The sequence below is a fragment of the Typopeltis vanoorti genome, chromosome 8 (genome assembly GCF_054136105.1).
Source record: "Typopeltis vanoorti isolate ZY-2024b chromosome 8, IOZ_Tvanoo_1.0, whole genome shotgun sequence".
In the NCBI taxonomy this organism is placed as follows: domain Eukaryota; kingdom Metazoa; phylum Arthropoda; class Arachnida; order Uropygi; family Thelyphonidae; genus Typopeltis; species Typopeltis vanoorti.
In genome coordinates, this window is record NC_143556.1 from 102,985,538 (window position 1) to 103,008,085 (window position 22,548).

At 33.4% G+C, this 22,548-nt stretch overlaps 2 protein-coding genes across 2 annotated transcripts in view; one reads left to right on the forward strand and one right to left on the reverse strand.

Moving 5' to 3' along the window:
- Nucleotides 1-8,158: 8,158 nt before the first annotated feature.
- Nucleotides 8,159-21,872, forward strand: LOC150104238 (uncharacterized). The gene is made up of 2 exons (XM_090396243.1): nucleotides 8,159-8,203; nucleotides 16,120-21,872. Exon 2 carries the CDS (start codon nucleotides 16,124-16,126, stop codon nucleotides 17,477-17,479), a length of 1,356 nt encoding a protein of 451 aa, XP_090252369.1. The 5' UTR covers nucleotides 8,159-8,203; nucleotides 16,120-16,123; the 3' UTR covers nucleotides 17,480-21,872.
- LOC150104239 (sodium-coupled monocarboxylate transporter 1-like) overlaps nucleotides 18,440-22,548 on the reverse strand; it is a 78,525-nt gene continuing 74,416 nt past the window's right edge. Inside the window, exon 17 of the transcript XR_016548649.1 lies at nucleotides 18,440-18,542. The gene's annotated coding sequence lies outside the window, so the exon portion shown is untranslated. The remainder of the gene's footprint in view (nucleotides 18,543-22,548) is intronic.

Sequence of the window (22,548 nt, forward strand, 5' to 3'; positions counted from 1 at the left end):
GTAATTCTTAATCTATTTTATTTAGAAAAACTCCTCTCACAACTTGCAACACTTACAGCAATTGTGAGGAAAATTCGCAGTAGTATTACAATAGTTGGAACTGAGTTCTCGAGACTGCATTTTAGAATTAACCGCGAAAGTTCAAAAAGGTTCAAAGTGCAGCCACCTCCGCCCCTCCCTAGCTATGCCTCTGCATCATCCCCCCCCCCCCCCCATATAGTCCTGACCTCGCGCCAAGCGACTTTCAGATCAGGAAACAGTGTTATTCCAATAATATTCCATCATTACTATTTTAAAGTTCATACTTTTCTCTTAGCATCTTATATTATTACAAACAACAGAGAGACTTGTAGAAACATCTGAAAATCTGTTCAAACATCTGAAATCTTTCCTTGGTCAAAGAAACAGTCAATACGTGGTTTGCGTCATAGGCGACGACCTTCTACGACGAAGTTATACAACTCTTGGTGCCCCGTTATGATAAGTGACTGAACAATGGCGAAAATTATGTAGAAAAGTAGGGAAATATGTCTAATTTAATTTCCAATAAAGTATTTTTTGTAAGTATATTTTTGTTTCTCTGACAGCCCATCGGAACTTACTTTCTGGACGTCCAATTAGTTGTGGTAGATTGATTGAGCCTCCGTAATTCAGTCGGTATAGTCGAAGCCCTTGGGTCGGAAAGACCTGGGTTCGATTCCCGTCAGTACGTGAGGAATCTTTATCTGGTCGAAAGGTGAGTTAGCCGGTCTCATATGGAGGTAGAGTTTTTTCACCCGGAAACTCTGGGTGAAAAAAATTCAATTCAAAAAAAATTTTTAAAAGAATTCGTTACATGGGTTTCACACAGTACGAGCAAGCATCTATTGAGGATTCTTTTGTTTGCGAGTTATCACATATACACACATGTTTATATGTTCTTTGGAGAACTGAATTTTTTCACCCGAGTTTTCGGGGTGAAAAAAAACCCCACCTCCGTTTTTCGTTCCCCAGAACAGGCAAACTGGCCCCGTGAACACACGCATCTACAGACATAGGACACACCGGGAGGCATGGGGGGGGGGGGGGCAACCACCTTATTCTCGAGTTACGGTTGCGAAGTCCAGGAATACTTGGAAAGGTCGTGGGCACTTAAGTGCCTGTTAGGACCACTGATAGGATAAGATGATATAAGATTGGTGAATAGTAGATAATCTATCATCTTATCCTGTCAGTGGTCCTAAATTATAATTATAATTATAATTATATCGCTTAATATAATTCGAGAAAATTTTATTAGAATTCATCGAAGATACAAAGCCTGAGGGAAAAAAGTAATGAATTGTCTGCTATCTTTCTAAGAAAATGATAGCTGTGAAAAGGTGCACTTTAGTCTGCAGATTAATAATTGTGAACTGTTGAACAAAATTAACAAACGAAGCAGTAATAGAATCAATAAAATTTCTTAGATCTACTACGTATTTCAACTCTTTTTTTTCTTTTTTTCTTTTTTTTTTTTTTGCCAGTTTATTACAATCACTGGACTGCTTAAATATTTCTTTAAAGTTTCCTTTACGATTGCTCTGACAAATGTTTTTCAGGAGTAAGTTACTTTTAATTTTCTTTACACATTTTTATAAGAATTTAGTATTCAGAGCCACAAAATGGGAATTGATCACCATCGCAATTTCCTGATATGTATGTAACCTCATCAGTTACACAAGATACTGTAATAGTGGTAAAAAAATTTCCATTATTACTTGCTTCCTATCAACAATTATTTTGTTGAATCAGTCATTTGGCAGATCTTACATTTTTGTCTTGTGTAGTATTAGTAGTAGTGAACCCTCTAAGACTTGGCGTGATGAAGGATATGATGGAAAAAGTTTGGCAGATTGCAAAGTAATTTTTGTGTAACTTGCGCTTGTAATCTTGCAATAATCTTGTAATCTTGTAACTTGTAATCTAACTTGCGCCCCCCTAACCCAAAAATGACAAAAATTTTGAAAAATTTAAATGTAACAAATTAAATTTTACTAAATGCAATATGTTAAATACTTACTATTAACCCCATCAAAATCAGTTGCAGAATTTGTGTGTCTAAAGCGGCGTATTTGCCGAAATTTAAAAATACAATATAAAATAGCGGACTTTTATATCTATTTATTTATTTATATTTTTTCCATTTCTTACGTTTTGCAACCCAAAACTAGTCGCGCTCGTGGCGGGAGCCTCTTTCGCCACGCCCTCGTTACGGCACTGTGTGTGTGTGTGTGTGTGTGTGTGTGTGTGTGTGTGTGTGTGTGTGTGTGTGGTGGAAATTTAACACATTAATAGGGACTTCGTTCTTGAAAAAGCTATGACCAGTTATGTATAGAAGTTGCACTTCCAAGAAAAGCTTTGCACATCCCTCCCAATTGCAGTTGGAAAAAAAAAAAAAAAAAAAAAAATCCGTTACATGGGTTTCACACAGTATGCGAACAAGCATCTATTGAGGATTCTTTTGTTTGCGAGTTATCACGTATACACGCATGTTTATATGTTCTTTGGGGAATTGAATAAGTAGATTTTACTGGTATCTGATATCGGTTAGGAAACCATCAGAAACCAACCTGATATTTCCTAGGTGTTTGTTTACCGCCTGTTATTAAATGTGAATAGACAATAGATAATTAACTAATAGTCACTTAACTATTGGCTAATTTAAAACTAAGTTATAGATAATTTTGTTTTAATTTTTATCGTTTATACCTTGATTTTCTCTATTGACAGCTTGCATTGACATATTTTTATATTTTCTGAGAACCTATCATTCGCTGTGTTGTCGGCAGCCCTGCCTAGATCCTTGAGGGGGTGCGGAGCACACTTCAAGAAATGCTGTTCCTACAATAATTGAGGTGCTTCAGACATTGCGTAATTGAAAACCTGTTATTGGAGTGATAATGCATTATCTATGGAAAACTGCTGTTGCACCAATGATTGAATACTATTACGTTCAATAACAGATTTATCGGTTATTTGCAGTAGGTTATAAATAAAAGATTAACATTTAAATGGAGTAAAATGGCTTTTCGTGTACAATATGCATGAGTTGTTTTTTTTAGGTGGGTCAGTAAGCATATCGACATCGGGACAAAAGGAATGCTGGAATGTGAGCAAGTTCAGTCGTGAATTGCAGACTCTTATTTTAGTAATGTTATTTAGTTTCTTCTCTAGAAGCGATTTTTCCCAACCCAGAAGATGTAGTAAATATATTGTACATTAATTCCGTGAGTGGACTTTAAATATTCTGATATCCTCCCTCTAAGCAACAAACATGGAAGACATGAAGTGACTACCACTCACTTCTGTAAGTAGTGGTCTCGCTTACTGAAGCGAGGTTTCACGTCAGTGAGTATTGAAATAAAGTAGTGGTCTCGCACTGTGCGATGAAATCTCCCACATAAAGACATTCACATGCACCCATGCCTGTACAGGAATCAAACCCACGATTTATTGATTAGTAAAGCGATGACACTATCCACTCGGCCAACCAGCAATATTGCTTGTTGCTGTGCTGGTTGACCGATATTCATAAGTACTCTGAATAAATACTGCAAATCTGAATAAATTTGCACCCTGCAATACTTTTTTTAATGTTAATCCCACCCAAGAAATGTGTTAGTATATTAGTATTAGTATTAGTACTAATACTGATATACTATACTAACACATTTATAGTATACTAATTACTGGATGAGCTAATATCTCTCGGGGGGAGACTTTAACCCCTAGAGAGCGCGTCCCCTGGGTGGCGGATAGGGGAGCCCACCGTGTGTGTGTGTGTGTGTGTGTATGTGAGAGAGAGAGAGAGAGAGGGGGGGGGGGGAGAGCGTGCATGTGTGTGTATGGTGGGGTGGTCTGAATATACTGAATAAGGACTCGTAGACCAACAGGTCCATAAGGAACAATCATCTTGATTGTAAGGGAAGTGGCACTCCCATGGACCCCAAGGTGGATCTATCCTCTTCTTTTTCTTCTTCTTCTTCTTCTTCTGCTTTGAAGAAGATCCACTTACTTTAATCTTTCCTATAAGGCCTTATCAGCCAACTCTTCTTATTTCATGACCCTTATGCTATTAGAGTACTCGAGGGCCATGGGATCTTTTTCCTTTCTGGCCTTAAAACTATGCCCTTTCTATAAACCTTACTATAATTCTTCTATAATCTACTCTTTCCCCCTTCAATATACCCTATTCCTCCTATGGGTTTAAATTCGGAAGAAGGCTAGTTCAGAAGCCTTAAGGTAGCAGCCCTACCACTGAACTATTCCATCGTCGGGCTAGTCCCCTGACATGGAGAACATAATTCTACCTGTAAGCTGACAGAAAAAGATAATCGGATTGAATCTATGGGAAACGACCCTGGAATGAAAAAGGTAAAACAAAAATGGAAACGACAAAATGTAATACACAGCAAAATATGTAAGAGGAATAGCATATAAAGAAATAGAATTAGACCAACTATTAAATGAAAGAAAATTTAAAACAGCAGTAATCACTGAAACAAATAAAGAAATTAAAATGAACTATGAGAACCGAAAATTTTAATGTGATATACAGTGGAGTCGACAGAGACCAAAAATCACAAGCAGGAGTCATGATTTGGATTCATAACTCCTTTTCAAAACAGTTTAAACATTATAAATTATGGAATGAAAGAATAATAGAAGCTAGAATTAAAATAGATAGAGGCTATTTAACAATAATTGGTTTATATGCCCCAGAAGAAGGAAACGAACAGGATAATATTGATTTTTATAATCAGCTACAAAACATATATAATAAAATAAATAAAAATGATTACGTAATTTTAGCAGGAGACTTAAATGCAAGAATTGGAAACACGAAAATTAATAATAATATAGGAATACATGTAGAACATACTCTAAACAGGCATGGTAAAAAAATGATTGACTTTGTAGTTCATAATAACCTAAAAAGAATGAATTCTTTCTATAAACATATAGACATGCATAAATATACTTGGGCAGCAAGAGGATGAAAATCAATATTAGATAATTTTATATTAAATGAAAAGACATCAAAATTTTCACTAGATGTTAGAGTTCACAGAGGATATGAAATAAGCAGTGACCATTTCCTTGTTAAAATAAAATTAAGATTACCACCTAAATGGCTACAAGTAACAAGAACAGAAAGAAAATTTGAAACATTTGTTTATAAAACTAGACTATTGAATGACACAAATGTACAATAGCTATATGAACAAAGAATTAACCAATATCTAGATAAAATAAAACAAAATGAAGAAATAGAAATAGAATGACTTAATATAAAAACGATACTAAATGCAGCAGCAAATGAAAGCTTAGAAAAGACCAAAAAATTCAATAAAAGGAAAAAACTGAAGATCTGGAATGATACAATCAAAGAAATAATCAAAAAGAAAAAAGAAGCCTATCACAAATGGTTAAGCAGTAAAAGATTAGAAGATGAAATAGAATATAAAAGAATAAGAGCCATAGCTAAAAGAGAAGTCAGAAAAAGACATAGAGAATCATGGAACAAATTTGTTTCTAATTTAGAACATGATTTATACAAAATAAAACCCAATGTATATAAGATTTTGAAACACTTAAATGCAGATACCGAAGAAAAAATAAAATTAAACACCGAATTGAATTTAGAAGAATTTCTAAATTACTACACAGAATTGTGGACAGACAAATATTAAAAAAAAAGGCAACTGGCAAACAATTAACGAAAATGAAAAGGAAATAGCTAAAGAAGAATTAGAAATCAGCCTGAAAAAAACAAGAAACGGAAAATTACCTGGAAAAGATAAACTAGGTTCAGAACTATATAAATACGCAGGAACAAGATTCAAAGAAAGACTCTTATTATTTTTAAATGAAATTTATTCAACTGGTATCACCCTCCCCAATAGAATGGAAAAAAGCAATTCTGATAGTCATCTTAAGAGCAAATTAATATTTATTACCTTTATTTTATTTCATTTTTTCAAACTTTCTAAGACTATCATTTGGACTACTATTTCAAAACTTTGAATTTTTTTTTTTTTTTTTTTTTTTAACCTAGATGGCGCCATATTAGGACTTTAGTCTTGTGTTGCACGCTGCAATTACTTTTACTAGCCCTCCACTGTTACACCGGATTGTGGTTGTTTTGCATTTGTAACAAACTTTGTGTTGTGTGCTCTGAAGATGCTGGATATAATACCAGCGAAATATTAGCTTTTAACTTAATAAATAGTTATTTTCTTATCCATGACCCTAAAAGATATAGAGGTATCAGTATACTAAATTCCTGTTACAAAATATACAGCAGAATTAAATAGAAAACTAATGAAATATTCCGAAAACTTTATTTTAGAAGTACAGAATGGATTTAGAAAAAGGAGGATCATGTATAGACCTGGCCTTTTTGCCTAAAATTAATAATAGAGAAAAGAAGAGAATACAATTTAGAAACACATATTGCATTTATTGACTTTGAAAAAGCATTTGACAAAGTTAAAAGAATCATATTATTTAACATACTAAAAGAAAGACAAATACCAAATAATATCCTTAAAGCTATCACAAGTATATATAAAAATAATCAGATACAAATAAGATTAAATCATGAACTATCATATAAGAGAGAGATAAACCAAGGGGTCCGACAGGGATGTCCCCTCTCAGCAACTCCTTTTAATATCTACTTAAATGAAATAATAATAAAATGGAGTAAAAATTTACATCAAGGAATTAAACTTTCTCCTACAGTAAACTTAAACACTCTCCTTTTTGCCAACGACCAAATAATAATTGCAAATTCTGAAGATAACTTGCAGAAAGCTATTTTAGATCTAAATGAGATAGTCAAAGATTATGGTATGATAATATCAACAGAAAAATCAAAAAAACTATGGCCTTTAAATGACAAGATCCAGCAAGAACTAAAATAGTAATAGATAACAAGATCTTAGAACAGGTAAATTCATTTAACTACCTCGGATATAATCACATATGAAAATGAAAACGATATAAACGTAAAAATTGCAAAATATTTAAAAATAAGAGGTGTAATTAATTCTATATTTAAACCAAACCTAGTTCAAAAACAAACCAGACTAAAAGTATACAATACATTAGCCCTACCAGTCTTATTGTATGGAAGTGAAATCTGGACAATAAAACAAAAAGACAAACAAAGATTAATAACAGCAGAAATGAAGTTTACGAGAAAAACTGCAAAGTATACCCCATTTGATCACAAAAGAAGGCCATGCTAGCTAGGCCTAAATTCTTGATACGCATGATGATGAGCTAATATAAGATAATTGTGAAATATTTCTCTAAAGACCGAACATGAAACTTTTAAGCCACTTCAGACCTCCAGGATGGTGATAGGTCACACTACTCGACGAAAAGTCAACAAAATTCATCTACTACCTAAAGACAAGACATTTTGTGAAATATCCATGCTCACTGGGGGAATGAAAGTTAAGGTCTTAGAGAGCGGATACATTAACAACTCGCCTAAATAAGTCAGGAAACAGTGTTATTCCAGTAATATTCCATCATTACTATTTTAAAGTTCATACTTCTCTCTTATATTATTACAAACAACAGACAGACTTGTATTATCAATTACTTAATGCATTATTAATTAACATACGACAAGAGAGAGAGAGAGAGAGAGAGACGAACGTTTTCTATTTCTCGCTTTGTGCAATTTTAAGAATATGGCTATGCTTTTAATTTAGATTTAGTTGAGGGGGCGGGGATGGCTGTTCCGATTCTTCCATTGATGCCCTTTATTAATACTGACAAGATCAAGATGTTCCCCAGTTGCTCGCTCTACTCAGCTTTATGAACTATTCCTTTGCGTTTCGATTTAGATGAGGAAAAAACAGGGAGGGGTGGGGAAAATAATGACCTCTAAGTTTCTATCTCTGATGCTCTTTATTGATCCCTTCCCTTCCTTCACTATAACTGTAATAATTCACACACATATGGTAATAGTCGCAAGCGGGAACTGCACCAGATGAAGCCTTGTACTGGGGAACAGTGTTGGAAGCGATAACATTTCAAAGGAAATAGGCAGCCTAGTATTTCCGGCGGCTAACGTAGTCAAACCTCTATATTTCCTTGTTCGATGTAAGTCTAATAACACAATCCAGTCAGTTGTTGAGTCACCTCAGGACGACTAAGTGTAGTAAGTATGCGTTTTATTATCTTTTGATTTTTAAACCTTTTGTTTATGATTTAAGCGGTAACACATCTATCACATAGCAACAGAAAAACGTTACAAATAATTCAGTCGGAATTTGCTAATAAGAAATCTTTAGTATTCCATTTTATTTAAAGAAAAAAAGCTATTGCTTTCTATTAATGCATTCCGGTGATTTAAAAAGCCACAAGATAATTAGTCGTAGTTGCATTTTAAAAAAGCTATTGTTAAAACAGCAGCTGTTTTTTTTCAAGTCCATGTCATTGCTTGAATATATATATATATATATATATATATATACGAAGGATTCAGTTTCTAGTGTGTATGCATGGCGGACTGGGCTGAAAATTAGATGAACTGGAAACCGGCTTTACAGATCAAACGAGGAACTTTTCAAGCTACTTCAAGCCCTGCCGCTCTCTACGTAGAGCGGAGGTTTGAAGTAATTTTATACCTAGACGATGAAATTCCTCTCCCACCTAGAAAGACACACACAAAACAAAACAAAAAAAAATCCATATCCAGCTAGATTCGAACATACAGCATATAGGTGGAAAAGGGAAGCCGCTAAACTTCTCTGCCAACTAGGCTACATATAAAAAAGCGTTTAAGATATGAAAATATTTAACTATTCTGAAAGAAAATATTAGATTCCAAAACGGATTTTGAAATTTTTTTTGGAGATGGGAGACAAATTGTCAAGAACTTACATTGTGTATCAGAAATACGAAAACGAAACTATTCCTTACAAAGTGGTGAATTTGTTACAATTAATCACAAAATTCTAGGGTTAAACCCAGAATTTTGAGATTCACAGGTATTTAGTTGTCGGCTTGTTCCCACAAGTGGGCATGCCTGTTTATAAATGTCCTTAGGTGAGAAATGAATTTCATCATCCGGTATGAGACCACTGTCCTTCTTATCAAAAGTTTAAAGTGGCTTGGAACAGTTCCATATTTGGTCCCTAAAACAGAGTTCTCAGTTTATGTAAAAAAGAACAAATAAAAATTCAAACAATATATAATATCCATAAAAAATCCTTATCTCACTCATTGTATTAATGCACTACAGGGTTTAAAACCTTTCGTGGGTAGGAGTCACAAAAAAAAAAAAAATAAATACTGGACATGACCAGGTTTAGAGAGGCATATTAACTCTAAGGTCTTTCTCAAAATGTAATGACAGACATGACTTGAATAAGACACAACTAGAATATAGAGATCATTGCATATTTTGGTTCTGAGAAGAAAAGTAAAATTAATTCTTATATGTATTATTTTAACATCTCATACAGTGTAGCAGAATGTATCTGATTAAAGTTTAATTGCCGACTCAATCTGGTATTAACTATTAAAGCCTACCATTGCTTTATATACTTGTACATTTAAAGTCTAAAAGTTTGTTATCTTGGTCATGTAGCTGGCTTTTCAAAGGAAATAACACAGTGACGTCGGAATATGTTTTATGGTGGTTGATTATTATGTCTTTATTATTGTGTTCAAGTGCCAAATGTCAGAGTTCCAGGTTGTCTGGTAAATAAATAATAATGAAATTATAAGTAGCAAGAGATGACGTAACCCCTTCATTTTACAAGAAATAAAAATATGTATCGACTGTTTAGAGTTGAATAAGCCATGAGATTGTCATTAACTGTTATTATTATTATTATTATTATTATTTTAAGTTCAGTGGACTGAACATCTATAAGTTTGAGTATGCAAGAATGTTGGAAACAAAGGCTTTAGAATATTTATAAGTGCTTTTTCTATGGCGTCCATATTCTGAAAAAGGAAAACCGAAGAATATTTTGTTGTTAGGAAGGTAAAACTGTGACCTGCTAATTTTTAATTATTTGTTAGTATTATTATTATTACATGGCACTTCCGTGGAGCGCCGGGAAATTTGGGGGGGAAGTCATTCTATTTGCAGGGAAGACGGACAGTTCACTAACAGAATCAATCTTTCGCAAAACCAATCTTCTCACGCTAAGCATGCGAGTTCGAATCCCGCCTTGAGCATGGATGTTTATGATTGTCTGTGAAAATACTAGTGGCGGGCAGAAGATGTCGCTAGTGTAGATGATGCGGTTCGCCACAGTTGGTGGAGACGGAGAGTTGTAGAGGAGGTGTCCTCCCTCAATGTCCTTTCTCAACTCCTTTTTCATGCTTCTCCTCTGATCCGGAGTACAGTATTGTCTTGTTATCTTTAGTTATAAGTCAACCAAAACCAGTCCATCTGAGTTCGCTGATGCCTAGTTTTTCCTACCTGGTACAGTATTCTGGCATTCCATGATCCAATCTTTAAAATTTTTTGTGAATTCATAAGTGGCTCTTTCAACAACAAGTGTTCCGAAAGGCTTTCCCCTTGATGTGTCATACAGACGTTATCCACATCAGACCAGGCTAGATAACCGTCTGCTGGGGTCTCGCAAGTCAAGTCTGTTGCCAGGAGCATTTGTTCATCCATATTTGCAGTTTCCGTAATCAGATAATTTTTACAGGGAGGGGTGATTAGCTCTTCGCCCAACTCCCGAAGGGGATCCGGCTATATCCCCCGGGGACTGGGTCTCCATTTATCGCCTCTTACGATACACAGGAGAGCGGTTGGGGTATTCTACTACCCACCCCAACACGGGGACCTGCAGCCTTATGATACCAACTAATTCGTCCTGGGTTAAAGTCCATGTACAGATTCTTTGCGTCACGACGAGAATCTAACCAGGTTAGATTTGCATTATCAATTTGTATTAACTATTAAGTTACATATTGCTAGGTGCGGTATGGACTTTAATAATAAGTGGGCTATGTATATTTGCATTGCTAATGTGCAAATTATATTTTGTAAGCCGATTTAGGTAATTTGAATATAATAATTCAGTGATAGACGAATAACATTGTTGCTAGTTACGGTGATTCGTTTATCAACTTTATTTTAAAATAAAGTCGCATTAGTAATGTGATATTACAATATGTGTAGGACAGTGGTACTTAACCTTTTAATAGTCGCGGCCCCTAAGTATCCTAAAATATTTTCACGGCCCCTAGTTTGTAGTAACATGATAATAATTAAACTTTTTTTCTAAAAAAAAAATAGTGGTTTTACTTACTGATTATAATGACAAAAAATCAGAAAACAGAAAAGATAACAACGGAACGCGCTAAAAGAATTTATTGTAAAGCTAAGATGGATCTCCTCCGCGAAGGAATTTCAGACACAAAACGTTGCTTAGCTTTTTTGTTCAGCACTAAAAGATCTTTAACTCAAAAACTTGAAGAAATTATGGATAATGATAGCTTACATGAATTTATCATGAACAGTGAAGCACAAGCTACTCGAATACAAAACAATAATAAGTATACTCTTATCAGAAAATTTAATAATCTAAAAGGATACAAAACAGATCTAGTCACAGTGGAGCCCGTATTAATCTTGAAAAAGTTGTAGTGAACAAATCTTCTCATATTTTAACGGATGCGGAAACGGATATTCTTAGCAAAGGTCTCAATTTCATTCCCTCACCAAAATTTATCCCTAAAGAATTTCTTCTTACAAAATAGAAAAAGCAAGTTCACTCATTCCTAATCATTTGGCGAAACTTCTTCGTATTGAATTGCTTTTCATTATAAATAATGCTAAACCTCCAACAGATAATATTTCTCTGTCTGAAAGACAAGCCCTAAAAAATCTTAAAAAGAACAGTAACATTGTTATTTTACCTGCAGATAAAGGCAATTCCACGGTCATCCTCAACTATGAAGATTACTATAACAAAATGCTTCAATTATTTGAAGATAATTCGACATATTCAATTCTTCAGGAAGATCCTACAAGAGAATTACAAAACCGTGCAAACAACTTGTTAAAGACTACGAGTGAACTTCCTCATAATGTTCGCCTCTCTTTACGTTCTCTACATCCGCTTATCCCACGCATCTATGGAGTTCCCAAAATTCATAAAGAAAACATCCCTCTTCGCCCAATTGTGGAAGGAATTGATTCACCTACGTCTAAACTTTCAAAATATCTAGCAAAGTACCTCAAGTGTTTCTCCAATAAATCTTCTTCTTTCATCAAAAACACCACAGATTTTGTTTCTCATATAAAAGATATTCCCATCAATGAAAATGAGATTCTAGCAAGTTTTGACATTATATCTTTATTTACTAACGTTCCTGCAGACGAGGTACTTACATTACTAAAGGACAAATTATCCAAAAAAATTTTTGCTTTATTAAAACATTGCATTCATTCTGGTTACTTCAGATATCAGGACTCCATTTACCAACAAAAACAAGGCCTGGCAATGGGCAATCCTTTGTCCCCAGTTCTAGCCAACATCTTCCTTGAAGATTTTGAAACGAAAGCCATATCTTCCTTCTCATTTAAACCAAAAGTTTGGAAACGATATGTTGATGATATTTTCATTGTTTGGAATCACGGGCACACATCTCTCATAGATTTTCTTCATCATCTTAACATCCAACATCCTAATATAAAATTTACTGCTGATCTAGAAAATAATAACTCCTTGCTTTTCCTGGATGTCATGCTTACACGATGCTCTGAAAGATTAAAAATCTCTATACATAGAAAACCTACTCATACCAATAGATATCTACATAATCTTTCTCATAATTTTCCACCACAAAAACTTGGAACTTTATCTACCTTAGGACACAGAGCACGCTCTCTCTCTTGAATGAACAAGATGAACTACAAAAAGAAATAAATCAACTCTCTCTTATCTTTAAACAAAATGGTTACTCTGAAAAAACGATTAAGAAATTTCTTTTGGATCCTCCTTGGCAGTGCACAACAGAAACTATTAATTTTAAAGGTATAATCTCCATCCCATACATTAGCACAGTCTCTAACAAATTATCTAAAGTCCTTAAAAAATATAACATCAAGACGTTCTTCATAGCACTTCGTAAAATCCGTTCTCTAATCAGCCATCCAAAGCCTACTCATCACAACCTAAAATATCCAGGTGTATATAAATTATGGTGCAATTGCAATATCCCTTATTTTGGACAAACTAACAAATCTATTGAACAACGTATAGAGGAGCATAAGAGAGACATCTCTTACAAAAGATCACATGCAACTGCGTTATCCAGTCATGTTCTTTTTTCAAACAATCCTAATGATGATCAACAAAGCCACTCCGTTTGCTGGGATAGATCAGAAAATATTTTTCGCTGTGATGATGAGTTTGAGAGAAAAATTGTAGAATCAAGGGAAATCCTGCTGAATCCTGTCCACTTAAACCACAATTTGAGTTATAACATCCCAGATAGCCATGCTGCAGTTATTCAATATTGGCGTTCTCGTGAGCCTGCACGTACACTTGCAATAAACAATGGCACGCCTATTAGAACAACTTGAAAAAATACAACGTTTTTATGTATCAATTATGTGTGGCAATTTTTTACCTGTCCAGTTTTTTGATACTTCAATGTTTATTACTATTCTTTCACTTATGAATACCTGATGAAGGCTATTATGAGCCGAAACTAGTTGTATTATATTTATTAAATCTTTATAAGTTATCTCGGTTTTTTAAGTCATTAAATCTATTTTTTAAAAATGTACCACAACAACCGAGTTGAAGCATATAATCACACAAATATATATATATATATATATATATATATATATATATATATATATATATATATATATATATATATATATATATATATATATATATATATATATATATATATATATATATATACTGTATAATAATAAGTATATATATACTTATTATTATTACATATTATTACTATATAGTTAGAATAGAATATATAGAATTAGTTATAGAATCTATAAAATTATATTTTATAGATTCTATAACTCTATATTCTGTTTTCTATTTTGTAACTTCCATAATTTTATTTCTACTATTATGAAAATAGTAGAAATAAAATAGAACCTAAAAGCGTGTTCTACGGTATTTAAAAAAAAAAAAAAAAAAAAATTCAAAAAAGGCCACAAAGTCTGTACTGACACTGTGTTCTTCATAAGCAGATTTGATGAACATTGTTTATCAAATCTCTGTCCTTACTTGTTCTGTTATTATGGAGGATCATCAAAAGTCAGTGTCTTTTATAGTTTCTATACTGTTTGCTCTCATACTGTTTGAATAAATATTAGAATATATGAATTTTTTAATTCATATTATTACTCTTGACACCTCCAGGGAGTCCAAAGACTCTACGAGGGAGGGCACCTACTTTACCACTCTCTGTCTCCACCACTCACCCAATCCACCAACTACAACGAACTGCAACCAACATCATCTACACCAACGCCATCTACCGTCTACACCACCACTAGTATTTTAACAGACAATCACAAACATCCATGCCCATGGCGGAATTCGAACCCGCAGCCTTTTGGCTGGAGAGCTGATACGCTAACCACTGGACAAGCCAGGCCGGCTGTGTGTATATATATATATATATATATATATATATATATATATATATATATATTGAGAAAATCAAGTATCAAGTATCAAGACCTGAACAATAGGGATGGTTATTATGCACTGATATAAGAAAATGGTCGAAGAAGAAGTCAAAATCGAAACAGTATGTTATTAGTGTATGGGAGTATCCAGAATACCAGTAGTGACATTTTGGCCAGAGAGGAGGTATTGATCAGCTACTACTTCCTAGCCATGGACTATTGCAGGTTATCATCATCATTCCCTGAAGTGTTCTGTCTGTAGATCGGGGCTGGTTTACTGTTTTAAGGGGTAAAAAAAACCGAGTTTCCTGAAAGGAAAAAAAAAACACACCTCTATATGAAACGGCTAACTTTATTCGAAAACAACTGATAAAATGTTCCTAACGTCATAGACAGAATCGAATCCGACATAAAATCATTCAGTTGGAAGGTCATTCGACGCAAAGGCTTCCTCTATACCGACTGAGTTCTGGAGGCTCCGAAATAGGGTATAACTCATGTCGATTGCAAATCATATAATCAAATATTGTAATATATTGTAATCTGAAATGCTCAATGGGAATCTGCTTTGGCATGGTTTTCTTCTCGAAGACTCGCATTCCTTCTTCCTCTCTTCATTACGAACAAACTGTCCCTAGATCACTGGACAAGATTAACTTTTCCATCATTATCAGATTGTTTGTAGGAAGCCAAGTCACACCGATCGTAACAATCACTGCATCTAATGTAAAAGAAGATTCGGCAAGGTAAAAACCTTCTTCGCTTTATGAGATCAACTAACTGATTCTTATTTAAAATATCCTTATAACTGTTTCTTTCATATTACGATGGTAATCGAATGCATACGAAAATACAGACAGACATCTGGCTATATTATGATGCGTATAGTAACTGGAGACGTAACTGGACTGGTCAACGATCTTTATTTAATTAACCGACAAGTGATTCGTTTGGATATTCTTGTTGGGTTTTTTCCCCTCACATTCACGCTCACTCCTTTTACCAGAGAAATTTTTGACAGCGATCTACCGGAATACACCCACCGAAAAATATGTAAAATATCTGTCAGAACCAGAATTTAAAAAAGTTAACGAAGTCATTGATTCACCTAAAAAAAAATCTGGTTCTGATATCTTGTGCAGTTTCTTTCCTTTTATTTATTTATTTATTTATTTATTTATTTTATTAAAGGGCTTGCTACTTGATATTCAACAATAGATGCATTAATAACTTTCCGAAAAAAAAATTTTTATCAATTAATTTTATAATATTATATGACATAAATATATGATATACATGTGTGTTTAGTGTATAAAAATCTTTAGTAGTATAGATTAGTATAGCAGTACACGAAGAGTATATTACTATTTGCAAATTGTAAAGAAAAAAAAAAAAGAGTAAAAAGTCTTTTAATTTATTTCCAGATAGATGTCTTCCAAAATGGAAAACAGTGTATTGCTGTGTTTTCTTATTCTTCCTCACCTGTTGACATACGCCTTCACTGGACATTGTCCTGAGCCTGATGCATGCACCTGCGATGACCTCTCCATAACATGTTTCTGCAAACAACGACAGAATATTTCTCTTTCTGCAACATTTCACATGGATGTGCGTACAATTAGAATTGAAGGATGTGGCAAAGTAGTTTTTCCCCTGGCTTCAATGACGCACCTGCAGTTAGATCGAATGGAGATAGTTGATATTCAGGAATTGGATATACTTCCTTTTGCCATGATGGGAGTACAAAGTATTGAGGTGTTTCGCCTAAGTGATATTGGTCGACTAAGCATTAAGCAGCATGGATTAAGTGGTCTTACAAATGTAAGTTTAATATCAATAGTCAATGTTGCTGTAGAAATACTACCACAATGGGCATTTGGTGGAGTTACTGAAGTCGGAACCTTCGAAATAATAAATTCTACTATTGGAACAATGGAACCTCTGGCTTTTATATTGTCTAACATTTCACACTTCAGATTAGTGAATAGCACAATTGGAACTCTACTGAATTCTTCAATGCTAATTCATGGTGTTGATACTATGACGTTTTGCCACTGTTTTTTTGAGTCTACAGATAACGGTTCTTTTACTCTTGCCAACGTAATCACCATGGAATTTATTGATTGTTCTTTCCAGGAAGTGAGTGGGGAGATGGTCCTTGCAAAACACGTCGAATCGCTTTCCTTTGTAAGATGCAATGTTGAATTATTTAAACGAAAAGGTTTAGGTTCTATCGAAGTCATTCACAATTTGGAGTTTTCTGAGAACAAAATTAAAGTAGCAGAACCAGACTCTCTTTTTCCTGGTTATGGTCCATTTGGTGCTCCAGTTCCAGATCAACCTCCTGTGATACATAATAATTCGTTTTACTGCGACTGTGAGATATCATGGTTGTGGTTTGAGAAAGTATATGCTCTTTATCAAAGCCTTCTGAACACAAGCTACTGCTATGGTCCACCAGAACTCACAAACGAACAACTTCTTGATTTGAAGCCTGTAGAAGATATTGCTGGTCGCTGTATCGAAATTAAATCAAAATCATCCAAAGAAAATCCCATAACCACCTCCACTACAGCTACTGTTTTCTATTCAGAGAAGGACAAAATAATCGTTCCAGATATGAAAGAAAACTCACCTCCTCCTGCTAAAGCCGCTTTAAACTTTACTGATCTTGATCCACATGCTTCTTCTTCTTCTTCTACTGCTGCCCCTATATTTGTGTCAGTGGCTATAAAAGGACTGTATGTATTATTGGTGTATTTGCAGTATGTGAATATGAAATAATCGTTATATATTAAACCGAAATTAGTATGCCAATGAAGGTCCATCTTTTTTTATTAATATCAGCATATTTCCAATACTGGAAAATGGTTTATGAATATCACCTCCCCCGGATAAAATGGAAACTGATCTCTAGTAAATATTACATTTATGTTGCTTGCCCTTATACTACTGTAAATAAGTATGAAGTATCAGAACTATTTACTTTTTTTTAATTTCTAGAGTTAATAGTTATTCTCAGAATTCAATGATACTAGTCAAAAGTTTTAATTACTGAGAATTGTAGTAAAATGTGCCTATAATTAGAGGATCGTTTTATGATTGTTTCTATGTACGGTTCAATGTATTAATGCCATGTATATAAGTGAAAGAAAACTGTGAGGTGTATAAGAGTGAGTGGATGGGTTGGTGTATACATACGCATACATATACACTAAGTGATGGTGAGTAATAGATTCAAATGATTATCCGCTTTCCAGCCAAAGAAAGTAATTTCTTCCAACTTTTTTTTTTTAATTTACGCTTCCCTACTGGTGGATAGTCGGCAAAAAAGTGAGGAAAAGCAGACAGCAAAAATAGTGAGTAAAAGTAGATTATTTCAAATATATGATAGGCTACGCAATGGTATTGGGCAATGTAAGTGAAATCAATCTCATGCTGCTTACGTCGAATCGTATTCATACATGTTCAATGAAGAATCTAAATTTTTAGGTTTTATGGATCTTCTAATGTACCAAAAAAAAAAAAAAGAACTTCCAAGTATCAGAATAACCATAAGTATGTATAATATTTTGTTAAATGAAATAAGCGATTCTATATTTTAAGAAGTAGTAATGCCAATGAAATTAAAATAAAAGTGGCTAATTAAAAAAAGGCAATTTTTATTTTGTCTGTCGTAAACTTTGAAGACCAGTTGGGTATATTTCCGGAAACAGTGATGCCGAGTTCATTTTGTCTCCTCCTCTCTATAACCAGCCTTGCGTGACCCCACGAGTGCTTTCCACCAGCCTCTTTACAATCGTCATAAGGTTCTTCAGGCTACCTTAAGCAAGCTAAAATCTCCTCTCTGAAATGCAACAATTTTCATTGTAAAATTAAAACGTCAATCTCTGGGGTTGTTTTATTTATTTTAAAATCTTAATTTTATATTTCCCACAGATCCCACATTTACACTCAAACAAATTATAGAAAAAAGAATAGAATTTAACCTGCCGACATATATGGCCTTCCTGGATTATGAGAAAGCATACGATCAAATCAACAGAACAAAATTAATCGATATACTGTATGAATTGAAAGCTCCACCTCAAACCACAAAAGCAATAGCAAATATAATGGAAGAAAGCTATATTAAAATTAAAATTAATAATGAAACAACCGAAAAAATTAAAAGTAATAGAGATCTCATTCAAGGAAGTGGATTATCACCAATACTCTTTAATATATATATGGAAAAAATCCAAGAAAGTGGAGGAAAAACAAAATCATAGGAATTAAAATAGGAAATAAAGCATTAACCAGCCAGCTGTATGCCGATTATTTTGCCGAAAATGAAGACCAATTACAGAAAAATCTACACGTATTGAACAAAACAATAGAACGGTATGACATGAAAATCTCAATAAATAAAACGAAATCAATAGCATTTCAAGGTAAAGAGATTAAAAGATGCAAACTAGTCATCCAAAACAAAGTAATTGAACAAGTGAACAAATTTAAATATCTAGGAAATTACATAAGCCCCAATGGAGAAATCGACATTGCATATAAAATGCAAAAATTCCTAGCAGTTATTGGAACTTTGAACAGACACTTCAGTAAACAGATGTCCAGAACAACCCAAATAAAACTCTATAAAATAATAGCCAAACCAATTCTGAAACATGGCAGTGAAACATGGTCTTGGGGAGAACGAGATAAAAGACAAGTGGAAGTTGCAAAAATGAAGTTCCTAAGACCGCTCGCAGGCTATAAAAGAATAGACAGGATAAGAAATGAAGAAATAAGAAAACAATTATCCGTAATTAACACAACAGAAAACATCACAAACTATAGAATGAACTGGAAAAACGACGTAGAAAGAATGAATGAGGACAGATGGCCAAATATTGACTAGAAATATAAATGAAGGGGACACTGATCAAGAGCAAGACCTAGGAGGAGATGGGCGGAAGACTTTTTAAACTCTTGAAAGGGTTTAAAAAGTGTTACAGGCAAACAATTGCCTAACAAGCGAAGCCAAGAAGAAGAAAAAAAATTTATATTTCATTGCACGAAGATAGTTTTTGGTGTGCAATCCAAAAGAAAAGTCCAAAAAATTGAAATTTGATGTGAAATGGGTCAGAACGATGCTATAAGAGCATCGATCAAAAATATATTTTGATCAGAGCATTTGCTCAAAATGCTCTAATCGCTTTTATCTAATTTTATTGTTTTTTACATTAATGTGACTGCATAACTTGATTTCTCCAGATGATAGATAAACACATCAAAATATTAAAATATAAAATTCAAAAATAAAAGTTTTTAATATAAGAACTAGTTACTTATTTTGTTTAGACTAATAAGGAAATACCTATTTGAAGGATATAATCGATGGATATACTTTGATGCTTTGAATGAATAAGCCATCAAATAATATTTGCTAAGCAATATTATCATATAAGTATTTGCTCATCATATTGTCACAGTTGCCCTGATTATTAGTACTTCTGTTCTGAAATGGAAAATGTTGTGGTTTCAGTCATTTTAATCCATCAGCCGCAGAATGTTGTCAATAATAAATGCCGCTTCACCGTTGGAAGATTGTTGGTTGAAATCCAACTAAAGAGTGGAAGTTAACAACGTTTTCTGCATAAAGTGAGAGATTACTCCACTGAGACAGATGATTCCCAAGAAGTCTTTATTAAAAAAAAAAAAAAAACTAATAGCATTATGAAGTTCGTACATAAAGAAGTTTGAGTTTGTATATCTCTTATTAGGTCCTAATACACATGAACTTTGAACTCATTGCACTTTGAGTTTTCGGTTGAAGTCCTAAAAAATAAGCAATATATATATATTGCAGTGTCGAATATAACGTAGTTCGCCGAGATGGGTAGATTAGATCTTTCCAGCGGAAAAAGTCTTTTTTTTTTTTTTTTCATATGCCATTTGTTATCTGTTTAGATCGCATTAAATATCAAGCCAAGAGATATTCCTTTTTCTTTTTCCAACGGACACATTAGATTTAATTCTAATGAATGCACATTTCATAGACTTCTCTAAAATGCACGCCGAAGTAGCACTGATTTAAAAATATCCCAAAGTTTGATAAAATTTTTAACCGATGCTGCTATCAACAGTGAATTTCTCTACAACAAATAAGAAGCCTTAGCCGTGAGGAAAATGATATACTGTACATACATAGTGCTCATTCAGGACACATGCGTACTTCTTCGTCCTAAGAGATCAATGAAGTGATCATGATGCTTGACTCTAAATCTTCTAAAGTGAAACCGCTCATCACATCTGAACTGTCCTCTCTGGCTGAAGAACAGTTTGAGAGATTTTTATCTTCAAAATCTTGCAGTGTGCTATTAATGACCTTCGTTGATGACAATCACTGCAGGGTCTGAAACAGAAACTAATTTATTGAAATTATTGAATCAAAATGCTTCATATTGAGATTAATAAATAATTAATGTTCCTGAACAACGTCTAGTTAGAGTGAGCAAGCAAATATCAGCTATATGAACGCTTAACAAATTGAATCGAAAAGACTATATAGCTGATCGTTTCATAAACTGAATCACTAAAGCTAAACTGATGACATCATTCTTTCTTTTCTTTAAATGCTTTGCTCTACCTAAATTCTCCACAATTTTCTTAACCATCTCGTTAACCATAATCACAAAAAGTAGTGGCGCGGCATATATATATATATTACGATTTTCATTTTTAGTTTGATATGTTTATATATAATTTTAAACCCAGTACTGTAGATAAACGTCTTTCTTCACCAGTAAAACGAAACAGTGAATCACTTGACGATCCTGAGATATGGGAGACGAAGGATGCGATACAATGACGTAGACATTTTCTTTAAGAATTATTGATTAAAAGTTTGTTATAATTTGATGAAGTATCTTGATTGTCTGTTCATCGCAATCACTTATCAACAGCCATGCAGTAATATACTTATAAGCAGGCTTCTTGTACATTATAAATGTTGAATAATAATAATAAAAAGTTTGTTTTTAATTACTGTAAGATAAACTGTTCCTGTTTTTAAAGAATTGTGTTAAGTGTAGATAAAATCAATTCATTTAATCAAAATGACTTTTTACCGTTTATGAGCGATTTCTTTTTATACTGTAAAAGAAAAAGAATAACAATAAAAATATCTCATAAGAAATGTGAAGAGTGACGTTATTTTGCTTTTCTTTTGTGATTTACTCTACAAAGAAAGAAAAATACTTACTATCACATTCTTTAAATATATAATTGAAAATGTGTCCAGTAAGGCGAATATATTTCAAGAAAGTTGCATTTCTTCCGTTGATATCATTGGAGAAAACTGGGTCATATTTTTATGAAGTTTACTGAATCATTTCAAGTCTACGGAAAGAAATATTTAGAATAATTTGATAATCATCTCGAATCTTTCTATCTCTTACCTTAGAAAGTAGTTGTCCCATTTCTACTCTCCATCACTGTTCAAAAAAGTGTCATAAGATGCTTTTCACAGTAGGAGAGAAGTTCTAAATTTCAAGACTAAGTACTCTAAAATATCTCTCATGAATATAGAGTATTTAGTCTTGAAATTTAGAAATTTCATACATACATATTTAGAATTCTTGCCTTTCCTTCGTGAAAACTCCATTAAGGTAAGCTTATCAACAGTATATGTCAGACTTTGAAAATATTGGTTAATATTTCTTTCTATTAACCATGATGTTTATATCTTATATGAATTATAGAAAGAAATCAAATATCATCAGTAGCACTTAGTAAAATTAAATAACAATCCAAGATACCGTTTCTGATTTGGTTCCAAATATTTAGAATAATTTGGGAAGAATGTTAAATCT

Bases quoted from the DNA above. Each gene is read 5' to 3' on its own strand.
- LOC150104238 (XM_090396243.1), top strand. From the start codon at position 16,124: ATGTCTTCCAAAATGGAAAACAGTGTATTGCTGTGTTTTCTTATTCTT.